Source organism: Neomonachus schauinslandi, chromosome 11 (assembly GCF_002201575.2).
Source record: "Neomonachus schauinslandi chromosome 11, ASM220157v2, whole genome shotgun sequence".
Lineage (NCBI taxonomy): Eukaryota > Metazoa > Chordata > Mammalia > Carnivora > Phocidae > Neomonachus > Neomonachus schauinslandi.
The window spans coordinates 66,561,477-66,583,908 of record NC_058413.1 but is presented as its reverse complement, the minus strand read 5'-3'; the positions used below and the strand labels follow the sequence as shown (position 1 = coordinate 66,583,908).

At 34.5% G+C, this 22,432-nt stretch overlaps 1 protein-coding gene across 2 annotated transcripts in view; it reads right to left on the bottom strand.

Moving 5' to 3' along the window:
• Positions 1–22,432, bottom strand: part of TMEM135 (transmembrane protein 135) — a 285,580-nt gene that overhangs the window by 77,263 nt on the left and 185,885 nt on the right. For both annotated transcript variants that reach the window (XM_044919211.1, XM_044919212.1), the window contains one exon: positions 16,621–16,667. In XM_044919211.1, the coding sequence (XP_044775146.1) occupies positions 16,621–16,667 (47 nt within the window). The remainder of the gene's footprint in view (positions 1–16,620; positions 16,668–22,432) is intronic.

Genomic DNA, 22,432 nt, shown 5'->3' with positions numbered 1-22,432 from the left:
TTGCAGGGTTAGAAATGGGGCAGGAGGTCAAGATCTAAATATTATTAACCCATAAAAACAGTTAAACCCAAAGGAATTATGATTTGGAAAGAATAGTTTTAGACAAGACAGAACATTTTACAAGGTGGGTGTAATCAGTTTTAGACAAGACAGAACGTTTTACAAGGTGGGTGTGATCAGCCTAATATCCATTTAATTCATTTCTGGAGAGGAAACATTTGGTTCTTGAAGAGAAATGAAGCAGAGCAGAATTAGAATTAAATTCAGTAAGCTAAAAGATGAGACTTGTGAGATGTTCTAGACACACGATAAAATTCTAGCCACTCTCTTTTATAACAACAGCTGTTAGTAACATTCCAATTTCTGCTTTACGTTAAAGTTTCATATTTCAATTGTAGCTTATTATTACTGTAGCCAATTTGATCTGAAAACCAAGAATGTAAAACCTGTCTTCTACAACCTAGTTTCAGACTCATCTTATGAAATTTCAAGTAGTTCAGAGCTTTAAAAAATAACAATCTCTTTTTACAAATCTCTTTGGAAATCCAGTCAATCATTTTTCAACAAAATAAACTTTAATGCTACAAATAAAATAATGTTCTCAAAGGTAATAAATACAGAATAAAGTTTAATATGTCTCTGAGTTCCTACATGAAATTAATATAACTTACCTTTAGAAGATTAAATTTAAGTGACAACTGACTATATGCACTGGCCTTAAGGCTGCAACTATATTGCAGGAATTAAAACCAAAGTCCTTAAAATGTACAAACTGCTGTTTAATACATATCTCTCTACATTTCATAAAAACATATTCATGATAAAATTTCAGAGATGATTATAAATATATACTAATGTATAGTTTCTTCGTTTTAAGAAATTAGTAAAAAGGCATAAGGAGGAGTAACATAAATTTAATTCCATTCTAAAATGCCATTCACAGACACATTTGTCACACTTAAAATGACATGATGGATATTTAATGGTAAGTGCCATAAAGCAATTCTAGTTATTTCCTTGACAATATATAATAAAGCAAAAAACAAAAAGATTGAAAGAGAAACGGTGGAGAAGGGGAGGGGCAGAGGCAGGGAGGAAGATAGGGAAAGGGAGAGAGGCTGAAACACAAAGACAGAAAGCATAGCCATCTGACTACAAAGGAGCTTTTCTCCTTTCTGGTTTAAAATCTAGTCACAAGAAAGGAGTTCCAAGGATTTCTAATGGCAATTATCAGAAATATTATTTCAAACAGAAAGATTAATAATCCCATGAGATGGTATTTCTGTTATAGTTAAAACTATTTCATACACAAACCCAAAATATGCATTAAGAAAATTGTGACCAAACTTTTACCTTCCTTAATTTCTAGGTCTTTCCGTTTAATTTCAGCTTTCCTCTCAAAAAGTGCTTTCCATTACATTGTACATTTAAGAGTACAAAAACAGCTGAATCTTTTGCCATGTTTCTCACATAAATTTCTAAATATTCAGCTGTTTTGAAATGATTTATGGTATTTAAAGCAAATTTTTCAAAATTCTACTTCTACCTCTGCCCTAATTGCTGACTGAGCTCAGACAAGTCACAAAAATCCTCAGAGATTCTGTTTCCTCAACAGAAAAGGGACAATGCTATATTATGTAATCTCTAATTTGCTCCCTACTCTAAAAATCTATGATCCTCTGAAACATTAAGTATTGGTATTATTCACTTTAAAGGAAAATACTTTTGTTTATGGAATTTTGCAACATATCAAATGAACTTAAAATAACACTGAATCAGCATATAATCCATGAATTCTTAAATTCAGTTATTTTTAGGCTAAATAAGCATCAAGATCTATGTCAAATACATAAATTGATTCCTACAGTGAAAGTATGACTGAAGTTTGGCTCTACTAGGATAAATAACAAGCCCCCCTCCCCCCCACCACCACCAAAAAAGGGGTAACGGCCAAATTTTGAGGGCTTTAAAGCATAGAAAAAAATCCTGAAAGAATGGAAAAGAAACCAGGATGATGATACTGCAGAGGTAAAAGGTGTAGGATCAGAAGTCAGTATGCTTTAAATGTGCTCTTTACTGTAAAAAATTATCTAATCTCCATTTAGGAGACTACATTAAATAAGACAAATTTATCTTGGCGTCTCTATTTTCTCTCTGTAAAACATTCTAATATTCACACTGATTGCTCAGAAATAAAAACACCACTCTCAAATATGACCGCATACACATCTGTTCAGACGAGCTGAGTTATATGTCTGTCAAAAATCGGTTGTGTTTGTCCCCAGATGTGTTGATGTCATTTATATTTATTAATGTAATTATGTAACTGACCTACACATTACATAAACCAAAAAGTATTAAATTTTTTTTTTCCATGGAAACTGAGTTGAATGCTTTGGAAAGACAACACCTTATAAGTATGGTTTATACAACAAAAACAACTCAGGACCCCAGCTAGGGAACTCATACTCGAAGAAAATGCCTTGGTAAATCAGCGAATATAGATGTGTGCTAATAAAGCACTTAAGATATACACGTACAAACATTTTGGAGAATGCGTGAGTGAAAACAAACCTCATTCCACTACCCTGAGGACGGCTTTCCTTGCATAGCTTTTGTCTCTTCAGTGTGGGCATCAGAATGAACACATGAGGAGAAGAACTGCCCTAACTGACCCACAGACCTGCAGCATGACACAGAGCTGGCCCAGTCAACTTGCTTGTTACATGCTATGCTCCGTAGATCCCAGCTAAAACTGGGATAATAAATTAAAGTAAAATACACAATGAATGCTAAAAGAAGTTGATATTGAGAAAAATGTAAGAGAGAGAAGGAGAAACTTAATAATCACTAAGCATCCAAAGTGAGTATATGAATACCTGTTTTCTATTTCATCTAAGAAAAGGACTTGGGTAAGCCCATTTCCCCTTGTTAGAGACATTTAGGATATTTGGGGAAAATGTCCTGACTCTATATATTGTCAACTACTAGAATGGGTTGCCAAGAGAGGCAGTGAGATTATAAAGTCTTGGATTTTTTTTTTATTTTAATTTTATAATTTGCTTCTTGAGGTGACTTACAGATGTGCTGCTCAAGATGTGATCCCAGGGCCAGCAGCACTAGCATCACCTGGGAATTTGCTGGAAATGCAGAAGCTAAGATCCCACCCCAGACCAACTGAATCATCATCTGCATTTCAATAAAATCTCCCAGTGATCTGTATGCACATACAAGTTTGAGAATTTCCTTATAGCTTTTACATCAGACATCTGAATTTGTAATAATTCATTTTATACCTCTTGAGCATTAATAAGTGTGTACTTCAGAATCAATAAAAAGGAATACCTCATTTAACAACAAAACCTTTCTTTTTCATCCTTATTGGAACTATTTTATTTCTGCTCTTCTAAAGAACAATTTAAAAGAACACTATTTCACCAGGTCAATATTCTTTTAAGGTGAAAGCCACATCAGTCCAACTAATATCCATTCACACAGTTGTTCCTATCATTAGAATGTAACAGAAAATTATAAGGGTTATAAGCTAAAATCCAAAAGAAAGAGTCAATAACTTTATTTAAGCGATCAAAAACTTTAATGACTGTAAGTCTTAGGACTCAAGTAATTTCAAGAAGGTTGGCTTGCTATAACAAATTTCCCTACATGTTTCATACCAGAAGTTGCTAGTGATTTTAAAAGGTGAGGGGAGTCTCCTCTTCTATAAGAATCCCTGAAAATATCTTAAAATGACACCCTGCAAGAAGGGTTTGTACAAAATATTACAATTGGTACAATTACAATTGGTACAACTGAGAATTATCCAATTCCAAAAGCATCTTTTTAACACTCAAGCAAGAAACAAGAAAATAGCAATTGTGCTCCTATTACTAGAGCTTGATGTTTCTGTGATAGAAGACATTAACTCTGATAAGCTCAACTGCTTTCCATTATCAGATTCTGAATATTATTCTTGTTCTGAATGTGCTTTAAGGAGCTTAAAACTGTAAGAATTATATACTCCATTTTAGTGAACAAATAAATCACCTCAGAAAGCATTCCAAGGTAGCCTGGATTCAGAGGACCCAGGCTGCCACAAGCGACTTAACTCTCTAAGGCCTGGGATCCCAAAGTTATGTTTTCCTCCTCCTTTTATTTTGCGTTTTAGGATGACGGGAACACGATAAACAGCCAACCCTCAGTCACCATCCAGGCCCCACCAGTACAAAGAGGCTTTGTGATTGACAAGAGCATATAAAAAAGGGAGGAGGAGACCCATTTTTTTCTTCCTCTAGGGAAGACTATGGCTGAAATTTTAGAACTTAAAAGCTTCTCCCGTTTCGACCAGCTCACCTTGCAGGTAAACACCTTCCTGGTTCAGTGACTCAATCACAAATTAGAGACAGAATCTGTGCTGAAAACTGATAATGGTGGGAAAACATTCTTTTACTGTAACTTTCAGCTCAGTGCAGCTGTAACGTACTTCCTCCCCCAGGAAGCCCTGTCACTAAACCTGTGCAGCACGAAAAATAAGCCTTCATGAGTGGAGATTTTATTTGACATTTTAAGGATACAGATTGGAATAAATCCAAATATTTCCAATTTTTGCTGTGACTTTTTAAAAAATGTCTAGAATAGATCATGAAAGAAAAAGAATTGATGATACATGACATAAATACTAATATAATTTCCTTCTATGCCCTTCCATTCAATTCAATAATTTTCTACGGCAAGGACAGCGATTTAAAACATCTCCCTCAAAATAAAAGGACACTACAGCAAAATTCTTCTTCAATATATAATCAAATATAATCTATGAAATACATATTCAAAATATAATCAAGTCATGAACTAATAATTTCTTTTGCCAAAGACTGTATAATTTAATTTTCATTCAAACTAAATTGGGATGTATTAGCAATGCACTTTCTAGGTATTTAAAGAACATCCTCGTGATCAGTCTTTAAATGGCAATCCATGACTTTTCACTTTGATAAGCAAGACTTATATATAGAGTCAGGACATTTCCCCCAAATATCCTAAATGTCTCTAACAAGGGGAAATGGGCTTACCCAAGTCCTTTTCTTAGATGAAATAGAAAACAGGTATTCATATACTCACTTTGGATGCTTAGTGATTATTAAGTTTCTCCTTCTCTCTCTTACATTTTTCTCAATATCAACTTCTTTTAGCATTCATTGTGTATTTTACTTTAATTTATTATCCCAGTTTTAGCTGGGATCTACGGAGCATAGCATGTAATAAGCAAGTTGACTGGGCCAGCTCTGTGTCATGCTGCAGGTCTGTGGGTCAGTTAGGGCAGTTCTTCTCCTCATGTGTTCATTCTGATGCCTATAAGTCATCAGACTTATATTTAAGAATATTTTCACTAAACGCCTGTTTCATATAAATAACTTTATCTCATCCTTCATCTTGTTCTCCTCAATTAGTAAGTACTTTTGATATTGTACCATATCCACATGTATTTCTGAAATTAGTCTTTGTTGGCAAGCCTATAAACCTTTTTTTAAACTGCACTTTTCAAACGCTACTACCAAGTAAAAAATTTAACATCCTAACTCAGAAATATCAAAAAACGAATTTCAGCACAATGTTGTATTAACAATCTTATATACACTTGAGACTTCTATGGTAGCTTCCTCTTTTGTTTTCCTTCTAATTCCAAAGTGTAGTGTCTCATAACCAAGAGCATGCATATCCTAAACTGCAGTTCTGACAATTCTGGAAAGAGAGCTGATAAGCCCTACAGGGCACGTGCATGTTCTTCATTCTGTCATTCTCCAAGGGAACACTCCTTCAAATACACCTAAGAAAAAGAGAAGTCTCCTGATGTTCTGTTTCAGTGTACGCCTATGTGCCCACAAAAACCAGTAGCATCCCTGAGAGGCAGCAACCAGTGGGATATCTGATGGTGGTAACACAAGAAACACCATGCCTCTGTGCAACAAAGGTTTGTTTCCAGTTCAGATTTTTTAATAACATGCTAACTGATATAATTTACATAATATACAAATCACTATTTAAAATGCAACATTCAGTGATTTTTATAGTCCCAGCCTTGTGTACCCATCATCATAATTACTTTAAGAACATTTTCATCACCATTAAAAAAATACTCATTTGTGGGCGCCTGGGTGGCTCAGTTGGTTGGGCGGCTGCCTTCGGCTCAGGTCATGATCCTGGAGTTCCGGGATCGAGTCCCGCATCGGGCTCCCTGCTCAGCGGGGGGTCTGCTTCTCCCTTTGCCCTCTTCCCTCTTGTGCTCTCTGTCTCTCATTCTCTCTCTCTCTCAAATAAATAAATAAAATCTTTAAAAAAAAAATACTCATTTGTAGTCATTCCCCATTCCCTGCAAGTCCCCTAGTCATAGGCAATGCAAATCTACTTTCTATCTCTATGGATTTGCCTATTCTGGACATATCATATAAATGGAATCATAGACTACATGATCCTTACAGCTCAGATTTAAATAATAAAAATAGCTAACATTTATTGAGTGTATAAAATATGATAGTCATTTAATTCTTTTATTTGACAGAGAGAGAGACAGTGAGAGAGGGAACACAAGCAGGGGGAGAGGGAGAGGGAGAAGCAGGCTTCCTGCAGAGCAGGGAGCCCGATGCGGGGCTCGATCCCTGAGCTGAAGGCAGATGCTTAAGGACTGAGCCACCCAGGCACCTCAACAGTCATTTAATTTTTATAATAATCCCATGAGGTAAGTACTATTACTATTCCCACTTTAAGATGAGAAAGCTGATGCACAGAGAGGCTAAGTAGCTTAGCCAAGATCACAAAACAAGTTAGATGAAGTGAAGATTTGAACATAACGCAGCCTGGCTCCACAGTTCACGCTCTTAACCAACTCTCTACACTACAGTGCCCCCTACTTACCTCTAAGCAAGCTCACACGGTTGAAAACAACAGAAACAAAGTCAGGCTTGAAAAAAACATAGTGAATTACAGCATTCCTCATAACCAATAAAATAAGCAATTAACTGCTTCAAATTTGTACATCTGTATCAGCAAAGTCTAAGAACTTTCTGTGATTAGTAGTAATTCTCCTTAAACAAGAAGAAGATAGCACACAGAAGAGGATTCCTCGGACTTGGAAGAATAGATGCTTGGAATCATTATTTTAGTCATGTTCAGATTATTAAGAGTTATCGCCAGTTTCTTTTAGTGAAGAACTGAAGACTGGTGTCAGAATCCTTTCTACCGCTTCTAATAATTTGTTGTGTGCACCTGGGCAAGTGGACGTGAGTATAAGTGTGTGTAATTCAAGAGAAGGCTTGCTGCTTAGACTAATCACAGAAAGTTCCTAGTCTTTTCTAATGCAGATATGCCAACAAAAGACATTTCATCATCCAGCAACATGATATGATCTCATTTGAGAAGTATATCTATGTAGAAGATGTGGAAGGAGAGAGGAAATGAGGAGGGGAGAAGAAAAGGAATAAGGAAGGAAGGGAAAGCGGAAGGCAGAGGGAGAGAAAGCAGGCAGGTGGAGAGGAAAGACAGACAAAGACATAGCAAATGGCCAATAAGGATATACACAAAGGTAGCAGTTATTCTCTGAAAGATTTTGTTTGGTATTTTTCTACAATGAACAAAATACATACATATATGTATTTTACAAAAAAATCAATATAATCTTAATTTGAGGCTATTTGTCCTCTAATGTGTTTTACAAAATTCTGGCTATTTTTCTAATTCACAAGGCATCAGTTCTCATTATAGAGTTAGTTTTATCACTCTTCTTTACTCATCATAATTCCCCAATTTAAAAATCTCTCTAGGCATTATATCATAACTCAACCAAATAAAGCCAAAAGGTAATTCTTAAAAGTATCTGCAATTACTTCTGTATCGTCTCTTCACAGCTAAATAGCTTCAAGCTTCTATATTTATCATTTATAAATTATATTCAACTCCAAATAATTTTAATCTCATATTTTCAAAACCATTATATTTATATCTCAAGCCCGAATGAAATGGAGTAAGTTATAATTATGACTATGGTGTACAGGTGTGTAAGTTTGCAGAGCTGGAATCCCTGGTTTTGGCTAATACTATAGATCTTCTATTGTATACAGTAGAGTGGTGTTTGGGTTAAGAATGAATAATAAATTTAATTCAAAGGAGTTTATAATTTCAGACTTCATTTAAAAGACTCCTATTAAAAGACTTTCCTTTAAGGGGAAGGAAGCTTACATGGAGACAGAAGTTGGCCTACACCTCAGGGTAGCAAGCAGGTCTGCGAGCCAATATTTGTAATGGACACCTGAAATATTAACACATTACATTAGAAAGTGGAAAAGCCCTTCTCAGTTGTCTTAGTTCAAGCTAGTATAACAAAATACTAGACACTGGATGGCTTACAAACAATGGAAATCTGTTTCTCACGGCTCTTGGGGCTGGGAAGTCCAAGACCACGGGTGCTAGCCTATTCAGTGCCTGGTGCAGCCCACCTCCTCATGGACAGAGGCTTCTCCCTGTAACCTCCTATGGCAGCGGAGAGCACGGGCGCTCTCCTCAGCCCCTCTTATACAAGAAGATGATATACCAGCAAATTCTGGGAAAATACCGGCTTTTAACTACACAGAAGATACACAAAAATGAATGTAGATTCTTCCAATACAAATGGCCACTCTAGGAACATAACTTAGGCCTCCTCTTAACCTACTGCTTCTAACAATTGTTTCCTCTTTCTTATTCCTCCCCTTCTCTATCATTCCCACCTCTACAGGCAAGAGATGAAATAGTCAACTGTGTGAAAACAGGGTCAAGTGCACAGTAGCTGTTTGAAAAATGACAAAAAAAGTGCTGCAGACACTTTCAGGAATCACCTATGGCTTTATTCTGTTGAGTTATGATAGAATATGATGCAATATGATGCCTAGAGAGATTTGGAACTTGGAGTGAAAAGGATACCCTATTTGGCTCCATTCTTTTTTTTTTAAGTTTTAATTTTAATTCCAGTTAGTTAACATACAGTGTTGCATTACTTTTAGGTGTATGTGTAGTGATTCAACAATTCCATACATCACCAGGTGCTCATCACAACAAGTTGCACTCCTTAATCCCCATAACCTTGGTTGGTTCCATTCTTTAGATTTTTTTTAAACCAATTTCCAATGGATGGACTAGCAACTAGTTAAGAGTAAGGCTGGCAACAGAAAGACACAGCCAAATCTTGCTGCTCCGGGAATCTGGGGCCAATACACTTCCTTCCTCCTCACTCTCCTCCCTACCCACCTACGCCAACCCCCACAGTGCCCATCTACCCTATACTTCCAAGACCCCTTCTTCTCTAGCCCCACTTACTGTGCTGCCCCAACACCCCTCCAGTCAGATGGCATCAGAGTAGGGAATAGGGAGGAGAAGAAAGAAAAAGGAAGACAAGTAAAAGGAAAGCCCCAGGTTAAACCATAATCCCACTCTTTTGGCTCTTAAATTTGCGGTATTAGCCTGTTTTTGTTTTTTAAGATTATTTATTTCAGGGTGGGAGGGAGAGAATCTTTAGCAGACTCCTCACAGAGCACGAGCCCAATGCGGGGCTCTATCTCACGACCCTGAAATCATGACCTGAGCCAAAACCAAGAGTTGGATGCTTAACCACCTGAGCCACCCAGGCGCCACTGTTTCATTTTGCTTTTTTTTTTATTTTACCTTATTTTTTTTTTTTATTCTTATGTTAATCCCTCATTTTGCTTTTAACCACTCTCTTCCTGAGAGGTCTAATTCTGTTCTTCTATCCCCTCATTTCCCGTCTCCTATGCTCTGAGCTCTTGCTCTGACAGGGGACGCTGTGGAATAGCTCAAGAACTGGGTAGTTTCCAATCCTTTTGCTTTAGCTCTAACATATTGGAAATAAATATATTTTCCCCAAAATATATTATCATAAATATTATTTGCTTCTATAGTACTACTGGCACTATACTCCAAGTACATTTTATAGATTCATTTATAGATTCATTTATACATTTAGAAAACCACCCAAAAATGCATTTTTATTCTTGAAAATAAAACTGCAAAGACAACTGACCACTTCTAATGTGATTGTGTGCCACGAAGTCTGTAAGAAGTTGCATTTTAAGTTGATAGTATTTCTCCAAACAATATTTCTCTTTGCTTTCTACTAAAAAATAACAAACATTTATATTAGATATAAAATGTTTGAGCAATTTCTTTATTGAGGCACAGTATTTCAAAGGCTGATAGGCAAAAAGTGAAAACAGATTTGCCACAACTTCCATCCACAGATGGAGTACGTTCACCACATGGGCAGACTAATTCTCTACCTCCCCCCAAAAGAAAGTCAGATTACAGTCACTTGACTTGATAATAAGCTCTGCATTGTCAGACACAGTGATTTACAAAATTTTGAACCTATGTTTTCTCACCTTTTCAACTTGCTTTGAGGATAGCAACAGTCCTAAGGATCTCTATCTTTATCTTTGCATAGGACAGATTTTGCATTCTTGGTAAGCTCCCTAGTTAGTTGCCATTTATGAAAGTACCTCAATTCACCTGCATATATCTTCTGAGGAATGTTGGTTTCCCAAGCCCATGTCAATTTTTATCAACAAGTTAATTAACTTAATAATTAATACCTTTTAAGAATGACAATGAATTTAGGAAGCCAAAGACCTAAGATTTTTTATTTACTACCTCTTCTATATTTATCAATCCTCTTCCACTTAAACAGTATGTTCAAGGCTTTTAAAAGGAACTTCAATTTTCTCATAATTATCTAACATGATCTCTATCAGACAAATAGGTTTAACAATCTAGCTATCTCTGTTGACATTCTGGACTGCATTTTAGACCATTTCTCTTCTCTTTCCTATTTCCCCAACTTGTTAATCTCTCCTGCTTGTGCAACTTTCTTTTACTCCCTTAAACTTTCCCATAGTCTAGTCTCTCTTGCCTACAAAAAAATAAACTAAAGGCGCCTGGGTGGCTCAGATGGTTAAGCGTCTGCTTTCGGCTCAGGTCATGAGCAGGGAGCCTGCTTCTGCCTCTCTCTCTCTCTCTCCCTGTCTCTCATGAATAAATAAATAAAATCTAAATAAAAATAAAAATAAATAAATAAATAAACTAAGAAGGAATGCAAAAGAAAACCTTACTCCTAAAACAACTTGCCCTTTCTCCGCTCAAATTTGAGTTTATTATACTCATTCCGCTTCCTCAGCTCACACCTTTTTTTGCATTTATTAAAAAAATTTTTCCTAACTTTCCTCAAAAAATAATTGACAAAATTAATTGTATATATTTAAAGTGAACATCATGTCACATTTCTCAATCTACTATCCCAATTCAGCAACAAAAATTTCTCTAGCTGGTTACCACTGACAACCAGGTTGCTAGAGCAAATGAACATTTTTAGCCCTTACCTTAATGAATATATTTACAGCATTAACACTAAAGATAATGCCCTCATTCTTGAAATCCTCCATTTTAATTAACTTTCTTTCCTCGTTTACAGACAATAATCACTACTCATAACTCTACTTCTGCTAAATAATCACTGAGCAAGGTGCTCACCTGTATTAGTTCAGTGTTTTTTCACACTGCTGGTAGTTCAAAGCAGCTTTTTAAATAAAATAAATTAGAATAAAAAATATCCAAATGTATTCCATGTAGTAAGGTTAAGTATTATTCTGGAAAATTTATGTGTGTGTAGTTCTTATTTTGGGTCATATTCAAAAAAGTTTGAAAGACACTGTGTCTAATTTAATCACCAGAAGCTGACCTATGAGGTCCATATAATAATTTATACTTTTTAATAAAGAAAAAACTAAGCATACAGAAGTTGTATAATTTGTCTGTACTCAACCAATTGGTGTGACAATCAAGCATAGCCTCTATTTATGTCCTAATCTCCAAATACCCAAGTGATATACATTTATATCTCTTAATGTGAGTGTCTTAAATGCACTTCAATCTCAGTAATTGCAAAACCTGTACTCAATTTCCATACATTTTCTAATTTGCTAATTTTCTAATTTCCAGTGTTTCTCTCTTCTTCATCCAAGCATCAATACTCATATCTCATATAGATCCACTCTTTACTATGTTTATTATTTATTATTACCATAATAACCTTCAGTCACGCCCCCACCATTTTCTTCCAGGATAACTGCAACAGTATCCTCCCATTAACTGCCATTATGCCCCCTACAAGCCCCCAATTCACTCTCTGCTTTGCTGGAAGAAATCTCTTCAAAATACAAACCTCATTAGGGCAAACTCTCCTAATCCTGAAGTAAAACTTTTAAAGTTCAAATGCTCTATATAATTTTCTAGACTGGATTTCTGTGTAGTTTTAGGCAGTACTTTAGAAAATAGAACCTAATTGATATTTAAAGGGCTTTTGTTAAAATCAATAATTGTCGAAAGACCCAGATCAAAAGTTCTTTACTTGCTGTTAAAGTCACTTCAAAGATACTAGGTTCCGTTTACATTAGGAGATTCAAGGACAATCACAAATGTCTTTCACTCAAAAATGCAGACAGCCAATGAATAGTGTCATTTCATTTTCTTAAAAACAAAATACATCCATTATCTTGAGACTAATGAAACAGTTTATTATTTGTACCTTCACAGAGACTTGACCAGAATTCATCCATGGCAGGCATCAATACTGTTTCTAAATAATGTTTTAAACACAACAACAATCAACTTTAATTTGCACTAGATTCTAAATAAAAATACAATGTTTTTGAATGTTTATAGCAGATTAAGTTATGTCTCCTGTGAAGCAGTCATACACAGTCCATAGATTATCTGCTATGACAACAAGCCTGAGCCTTTCAATCTACATGTTTAAACAAACTGTTGGATTTGTTGCTGCCTTTACAAAGGCAGGTGGAAAGAATTTCTAGCTAGGTACTTACCAGGATGGGATCAAAGCTATCATGATATGCTTTATGATACTGTCTATTTTAAATTAAATTATTAAAGAAAAGTGAAACTGAATTATTTCACTTTTCTAAACTCTGTGTTCTCCATACACAGATACCTAATGGTGAAAATAAAACCAATAAATAAATTGTTTAAAAGTGTAGCATGTTTCATTGTTTTTTGTTAGCAGGATTATGGGTATTAGTTTTGGCATGCTGTTTGTGTTGTTGTTGATTCTCTCCTTTGCTTTTCAGTTAAAAAAATGAAAGAGCTAATGGTTCAAAAGAGACTCATTTCTTCTCTCCACATGACTGTTGGGAAGATCCTAATAAAGCCTGAATCAACAACTATAATAAATCCTTGACTTAAAAAAAAAAAAAAAGTTGCTTTACCCATAAGTATACATTTAGAAGTTAAAAAAAAAATGTGCTTTAAAGGTATGCATGAGAAGAAATATTCTACCAAATTTTCAACTATGATTTCTGCTTCATAGTGACAGACATGCTCTAAGACAAAGTTATGACAACAACATACAAAATAATAACATGATTGAACAATGGAAGCAGAATCATTGTGAAGAATGCCCACTGGGGGTTGTACAGAAAGACTTCTTTCAAAATATCTTCAAAATATTGTACCCCAGTTCTTAACAGAATCCACAGCATATGTTGGTATCAACAGACACCTGGATGGATGGATGGCCAGCTGGCTAAGAACTAGAACTCTCTTCACGTATTACCGTTCCTCAACCCAAGCCTCTGAAGTTTTCTTAGAATTCTATCTGAATGTAAGCCTTATTTCTGATGTACAGATTGAAAATCAAGATCACTGTGTATGAGAAAATGCACGTGAAAACTGTACCTATTAAAAAATAACAAAAGAACTACTCAAAAGTAAGATGTTTTCATTACACATTTTAATAGCCATGATTTTAATACTAAGAACACTGCATTACTTTTTAAGTAAATTTATACTATAACCATCACATCCTATATGTCACTTTTAGAAAATACTTATGGAACTACTTCCTCAAGTTCCTACTCTAAATAAATAAAATTGGCACATTTCCTCTCTATTGAAAGGGGGGTCTCATTTCCCTTTTTCCCACTTATAGGTTAGGATAAAAACACAAGCTTATTAATTTCTAACATAAAATGATTCCCTTATCCTCTCTTCTCAAAGGAAATTAGTATATATGGAAACCTAGGGACAATATCATTTGATATTTACCTATTTTAAGCAATTAGAATTAAAATTGTTAATAAATGGAAAAAATGTGACCTCAAATATCTGTATATTAAACTGAGTTTTAAGAATAAAATATTTTAATGCAATTAGACTCGCTAACTGCTATGTACAATGTTGTTTGTTCATTCCAAACACAGGCCAGAGTTCAGACAAACATGTAACATTGTTTTGTTTGATTGTAGTACTTTATAAATGGTTTTATTTTACCATTTGCCAAACCTCTTTTGTTGAGTTATTCAAACTAACTTCTGCCAAGAACACTAGGAATTTGGTGATAGTGCTTCTTTTAGGAGAAAACAAGCCCTTTCCTCGGAAAACTGAAAATGTTTATCTTGGCACTAAAACCTTGTATTGAGCCTTCTGGAAAGTATTTTAAAATGTTGTTTTTAACCTAGACTTTGTGACTGAAACAGGAAAAGGTTTCATAGCTCTACACCAAAATACATATTTATAGGGCTGATTTTCTTTCTACACCAAAAATACTACGTTGATGGCAGCAGTTTTCAAAGTATGATTTCTGAGGACCAAGCTAAAACTTGGGCATTATCAGTATATTCAACATACAATTTGTTCTTTAAACCTCAAAAACTGACGACTAAGAAATGCTAACTGTTGATCAAATACACTCTCTTTAAGTGTCAGACTGGAAGGACTGTTGCATTTAACTATCTGCTTTTGGGAATTTTCACAAAAAGAAAATTTACTTGATATTCTATTTTCCTCCTGTACATGTCAACAGAAGATAGGTTTCTAAGTTTTTCTCTTTTTTATATTTTCCCCACTAGGTATGCCTTACCTTCAGACTAGATAGACATAAAGATCAACCATGTGAACTTTTTACATATTGTCCTAATAATATATCTGAATACAATATGCAATTTTTGGAAATTGATGAAATGATATAGTCATTGTCCCTAACTCCTATACCTGACTCCTAAATTGTTAAAATATAAGAAAGAGACCATATGGTGGACACCCCTAAATTGTTAAAATATAAGAAAGAGACCATATGGTAGCTCAAACAATTTCACAAAGACCCCCGGAGAGCTGCAATGATTTTTCAGTCATTAATAACTGACAAAAAATATTATGCACCCATTACCAATCCTTTACAAATCAAGTTCTCCCTACCTTGAAATCTGATCCATTTTTCCCTTCTAATGGCCTGGCTGTCCCTTTACAAGAATAACAGCAGCAGCATCACTTTAAATGTGCATGTAAAATTTTGGATAAAGTCATAATAAGTTAAAATCCTATCACTGTGCTTATCAAATATTTATTAGGATGTTCTGGCAGGAAATTGTTTTAAAATTCTGGTATGGTTGAATTGTCTGATTTAGGTAAAAAGAAAAAAAATTAAGATATCTATCAAATATATCTTATTAAAATCTGTAACTGCTTTGGTCAATCAAGTACAAATTTTAATTTTTTTTTTTTTAAGATTTTATTTATTTATTTGACAGAGAGAGACACAGCGAGAGAGGGAACACAAGCAGGGGGAATGGGAGAGGGAGAAGCAGGCTTCCTGCCGAGCAGGGAGCCCGATGCAGGGCTCGATCCCAGGACCCTGGGATCAGGACCCTGGGATCATGACCCGAGCCGAAGGCAGCCGCTCAACCGACTGAGCCACCCAGGCGCCCCGTACAAATTTTAATTTTAAAAGTTTGGTCCTTCTTGTTGTGATTGAATTCTGCCTATATCCAGAAAAATCAAGAAACGTCTATTCAAATTAGTGTAATAGGACTGAAATAAATGGGAATTACTGGTATCACTGACAATAAAGGTTAGGAAGGAATGGACTCTTCCCAATCCAAAATCCTCTTCCTGTACTGCTATGGTTATAGAACGATGGTATCCTTTTCATTGGCCTTGAAATCTTGAGCCATCCTAACACTGCTCCACAGGCCTCACAGTTTCAATGTCAATGAGAAATACAACTCTGACATTACGGACTAATTTAATATTTTAAAGACAATGATTAATGTGCTAGGTTATCTTGGCAGAAGATTTAGATTAAGCCCTACCATCACTTTTTTCTTATTTAAATTTATTTAAATTTCTTATTTAAATTTAAAATGTTGACTTAAATTGATTTAAAATGTTGGAGAGTGGAGAAAGTCTAAAATCAGGTCCACAAAAAACAAAAACTCACTTATCAGTATTTAAGATTATTAATTTATATATTCAGCTTTCCAAGATGAACCTGTAAGGAGAATATGAAAAACAAACAAACAAACAAAACAAATCTTTTTTCCCTCTCTTCTATCCACTAAGAAGCAGTGATTTATCTCTAACAATCCTAGAGGAAGGAAACAAAAACAAAACAAAATCTCGTGCTACTTGTGAGAAATAATTATTTAGGGAACAACGTTAGTTACATGGCTGATTTAAAAACCACAAAGGAACCCTATTTTTTCTATTAAAATAAATAGGTATAACGGGACATACCTGAAAAAGAACATGTACATGGCAGCTGTGATGCAGAACAAAAGGACCTACAACAAGGAAAAAATACATTACTTGCAAAAGAACACTGACATCATTTGTGTATCTTTCTTTTTCTAAATTTTAATTCCAGTATAGTTACCATACAGTGTTATATTAGTTTCAAGAGTACAAGATAATGATACACCAATTCCATACATCGTGGGGTACAAGTGTACTCTTTAATCCACATCCCCCCACCCACCTCCCCTCTGGTAACCATCAGTTTGTTTTCTATAGTTAAGAGTCTGTTTCTTGGTTTGTCTCTCCTCTCTTTTTTTTTCCCTTTACTTGTTTTGTTTCTTAAATCCCACATGTGAGTGAAATCATATGGTATTTGTCTTTCTCTGACTGACTTATTTCACTCAGCATTATACTCTCTAGCTCCACCCATGTTGTTGCATCATTTGTGTCTTATAAAAGCAAAATACCCACTATTAAATCTTGTGCCTGAAACAATTTAAAGATGTGAAAACTAGTCATACACATATCATATTCTCTACCTTTCATATAAACCATATTAAGGCAATAATGAGTCTCTACACACACATACAAATAAAATTACATACATTTTACATTATGTAGTATAAAATATGTATATATATTACTATATGTATATATGTATATAGACTAGGTAGAAGGGTAACATGGTTCAAAAAGGATCAATTTTTTAAATAATCTAAAAATGCCTGAAAAAGCAAGTAACTTAAAAACAAAGACAATGGCTCTTATATAATGAAGTCAGCAAATAAATCATAAGTATATTAACTGTTATACCAAGATGACGAGATTTTTTTCAAACCTAAAATACAGTTCAGTTGTCAACCAGTTCTAATCAATAAGAAAAACTCCTAAAAATATAATCATCCTTTTTGGGATATGACTAGCTATAAAAAAATTCCTCTAAAAACAGGCATCCGAATATAGTAAACCTAACTTTAAAAGCTCCCCTCAAACATATCACACTAAATACAACAAAATAAAATGTATATGGAGGCATGCCTAGGTGGCTCAGTCAGTTAAGCATCTGACTTGATTTTGGCTCAGGTCATGATCTCAGTGTTGTGAGATCAAGCCCCACGTCCAGCTCCACACTGGGTATGGAGCCCGCCTAACATTCTCCCTCTCCCTCTGCCCCTTCCCCCCTACTCTCTCCTAAAAAAAAAAAAAAAAAAAGGTATATATGGAAAGAATCCAGAATCCAAGTCCTGACCAAAAGCTTAGTTGTGCCAACAAAGTGGATCTCCATAAGTTGTTTTAAATCACTGAAAAACAAGTTGTAAAATGTGTTCTTATGTTAACAAGTGTAAACTAAACATGACTGTCAATGGCCTCACATCATAGACAAACGACAAATGGACAATCTTTAACTCTAAACGGCTGACCACAAAGCGCACCAAAAATGAATATCGTGCAAAACAGTGTTTTGTTACTTCCAACACAAATAATTTCTAGTCAACTTAAGGGAAATCTAATAGTTTTGCTATTACAAATTAAGTTTGACAAGTTTGCCACCTTGGCTTAAGATAAGCACTATAAACATAACCTGAATGGCTTAGAAATCTATAAACCTACAAACCAAAAGAAAGTATCAATTACTACAAAACAAATATTTTTATTACTTATTATACAGAAAATATATAAAATCTTTTTCCATATGTAAAGTATATAAAATCTTTTTCTAATAAGCACACACACACAATCATCTGTCCTCCTTGCTCCTTCCTTTCCTCTCTCCTTTCTATTACCTTTAAAAATACCCTATCAATGATGTGTAAGGTTCATATCACTGCTTTTGACAACATAACTTAAAGCATACGGAATAATTTTCAATGATTGATTAACCAATTAAAAATTAGAGTCCAACTGAGTTTGTTTACTGGTTATAATTTGCCAGCCAATGACCCAGATCATGAACCTCAATTTGTATTTCCCTATCATTTTATCCCTTTGGGCAAAGCCATCCTTCCTAGATGTTCAATGTTTCATTCCTTTCCTGACCTAGTCATTTTCCCCTTTGCAGACCTATTCACAAATCTCTCTAGAAGTGTCCCACAAATCTTTCCCACACCCTCTAACTTCTCTAAGGAAAATTTCCTTAGTCTCTTTCCCTCAAAATGTTGCTATGCTCTAACCTAATATGCTAAACCTATCGATACTCATGTTAAACTAACATTTATCTCTGCAAATAATACATCTGAAACTGGGAAAAAGTACAATGTTTAAGATCTCAATCTTTAGAGTATGGCAGATCTGGGTTTGAATCTAGTTGTATGTGACTTTCAAAGCCTTACTTAATTTCCTAAGCCTTAGATCCCTTGTCTGTAAAGTGAGAATTTCATCTCACTTTGAACTGTTGGGAAGATTCAATGAGATGATAATTGTTAGGTGTTCAGCAAACTGTTTTTAACTTTGTTTTGTTACTTATAGAAGTGATCTAGATATGAAAAACGTCACCTAGACACCTAAGTCTGGAAAGTTTCTATTAAACAGACAGACCTTTCAAAATCTCTCAAATTCAAGAGATGAAAATCTGTACAAATGGGGTGGGGGGGAAGAGAATCTAAAGGATATTAATGTATAATTGATCATTTCATTTAACAGGTATTTACTGAATGCCTATTAGGTGCTGGGCACTGTTCGAGAACTTACAACAGTACACAAAATGCACAAAGTCCTTGCCCTAAAGAAAGCGATCTTTTAGTTAGGTAAAAGAAGATATTAAAGGAAAAGATAGTGGTTGCAGTTTTGGAGAAAAACAAAGCAGGATAAGGAAATAAATGCAGGAGAATAGGGGTTGTTGTTTTATACAAAGTAGTCAAGGATGCAGAGACTTGGTACAGACATTGAGGAAATGAGAGGTAAGTGAGGGGACTATATCAACAGAACCATGGAAAGGTTCTGATTCTTATTATGAAAGGTATTCAGTATTGTGTTAAAGATGCTAAAGAAAGGATTGAAATTTGAGTGACCTAGTGTTTCAAATTATTTTTAATTGTGCTAATTATACATCTTGACTTTCAAAAAAATGTTTTTTCAAATAAATGTAAATCTGTAGGTAAATAAAGAAGAGTATTTTCTGTGTTTCAAATTACAAAATTTTAAAGCTAAAAAGAACTTAGGTCCACCTAAGTTTCACTTTTGGTTTCATTAATGTTCTCTATCGTTTTTCTGTTTTCTATTTCATTGATTTCAACTTGATCTTTATTAGTTCCTTTTTCTGTTTGCTTTGGATTTCATTTGCTTTTGTTTTCCTATTTTTTTAAAGACAAAAATTTAGGCCATTGATCTAGATTTTTTTTTTAAATATAGGTATATAATGCTATTAATATCTTCCTAAGATCTGCTGTACCTGTATCCTGATAATTTTGATAAGTTCGTTATTCATTTTTATTCATTCAAAATACTTTCAAATTTTGCTTTTGCTTACCTCTGTGATACATGACTTACTTAGAAGTATGTTTAGTTTCCAAATATTTGGGGATTTTAAGTGACCTTTCTGTTGTTACTGACTTCTTATTTGATTCCATTATGGTCAGAAAATACTTTATATGAGTTGATTATTTCTAAATTTATCAGGACTTATTTTGTGTCCCAAAACATATCAGAATATGTTCCATATATTTGGTAAATATCCATGTGTATTTTTTTTTTTTTTTTTACGTAACCTCTACACTCAACATGGGGCTCAAACTCACAATGCTAAGTGAGTTGCATGCTCCTCAGACTGAGCCAGCCAGGCAGCCCCCCACACCAATGTGCTTTTTATTTTTTTAAGATTTTATTTATTTATTTGAGAGAGCACAAAAGTGAGAGAGATTACAGAGGAAGAGGGAGAAGCAGACTCCCTGCCGAGCAGAGAACCAGATACGGGATCATGACCTGAGCCGAAGGCAGACACTTAACCGACTGAGCCACACAAGCGCCCCCCAATGCGCATTTTAAAAGAATGTGTCTTCTACTGTTGCTGGGAGAGATATCTATCGGTTAGGTTGTTCAAATCTTCTGTATCCCTAATTGTCTACTTGTTCAATCAATTATTGAAAAAAGTTATCAAAATGTCCTGCTATAATTGTGGAGTTGTCTCCACAATCTCTCCTTGCAGTTCTATCAGTTTTTCCTTGGTGTATTCTGAAGCTCTGTTTCTAGGAACATAAATATTTAGAAATATGTCCACTTTATCATGATGAAATTACCTTATCTCTGATAATATCCCTTGTTCTGAAATCTATTTTGTCTGATAGTAACTCCAGATTTCTTTTGATACTATTAGTTGTCCATTCTTTTAACTGATTGGGTCTTTATATTAGAAGTTCATGTGTGTAGGCATTCTTGTTGTTTCTTGTTTTACATGCTATCTGAAAACCTCCATCTCTTCATTGGCACTGAGTGTTCATATTTAACATGACTACTGGTAAGTTCAAAATTAAATCTATCATCTTGGTATTTATTTTTCTATTGTTTCTCATTTGTGTTCTTTTTCTGCCTTTTCTGGATTAACTATTTTTTATGATTCCATTTTCTCTCCTTTGTTGGCTTATTTTAGTGTTTGCTTTAGGGTTTATAGTATAGATTTTTTAATTGATAGTCTCCATTCAAGGGATATTATACTACTTAATATATAATATGGAACTTTACAATAGGATACTTCCATTCCTCCTCTTCTGCCCTTTGTGCTATTATTGTCATCTATCATACTTTAACCTATATTACAAAATGACACTTTAATATTTTTTCTTTAAAAACATAGATCTAAAATAATTTCCTTTATTTTTAAAGACTTTTGCAGGGTGTAGATTTCTAGGTTGACGGATTTTATTTCAGTAGTTAGCTCAACAAATGTCACTCCAATATCTTCGTACAATTTGATTATGATGTGCTTTGGAGTAGTCTTCTTCTTGTTTCTTCTACTATGGTTTCATTAAATTTCTTGGACCTGTGGGTTTACAATTTTCACCAAATTTGAAAAATTTTTCAGCCATAATTACATTAATTTTTTTCTCTCCCCCTTTTCTTCTTTAGGAACTCAAATTAATATACAGTAGGTCCCCTGAAGTTGTTCCACAACTAATGTTCTGTTTACTTTGTAAAAAAAAAAAAAAAAAATCTCTTTACTCTCTCTGTTTTATTTTGGGTTGCTTCTATTATTATGTCTTCAAGTTCACCAATATTTTCTCCTGCAATGTGTGTCATTAATGCCATTCAGTAGATTTTCCATCTTACACTGTGTAATTACCATCTCTAGAAGTTTGATTTAGATTTTTTCCCTATTTTCCATATCTCTAACTTTTTGAAACTATGGAATTCAGTTATTATAACTCTTTTTAATGTCCTTGCCTACTAACTCTAACAGCTTTGTCAGTTTGGGTTTGGTATTGACATATTTATTCTCATTATGGGTCAAATTTTCTTGTTTCTTACTGCATGCCTGGTAATTTTGATTGGATATCAGACATTCTGAATTTTACCTTGGTGAGTGCTCGATATTTCTGTATTCTCATAGATCTTGAGCTTTGTTCAGGGACACAGTTATTTGGAAACAGTTTGATCACTTAAGGACTTGCTCTTAAGATATTTTAGGAGGGAGTAGAGTAGTGCTCAATTTAGAGCCAATTACTCCCCATTAACTGAGATAATACCCTTACGTGTACTTTACCCAAAGCCACATGAATCTTGAGATTTTTCCAGTCTGGCTAGTAGAAACAAGACACTATTCCTGCTGCTATCTGAAAGGCAAGCACTCAAGTAAGGACCTCAAATCCTTTCAGGTTGTTCT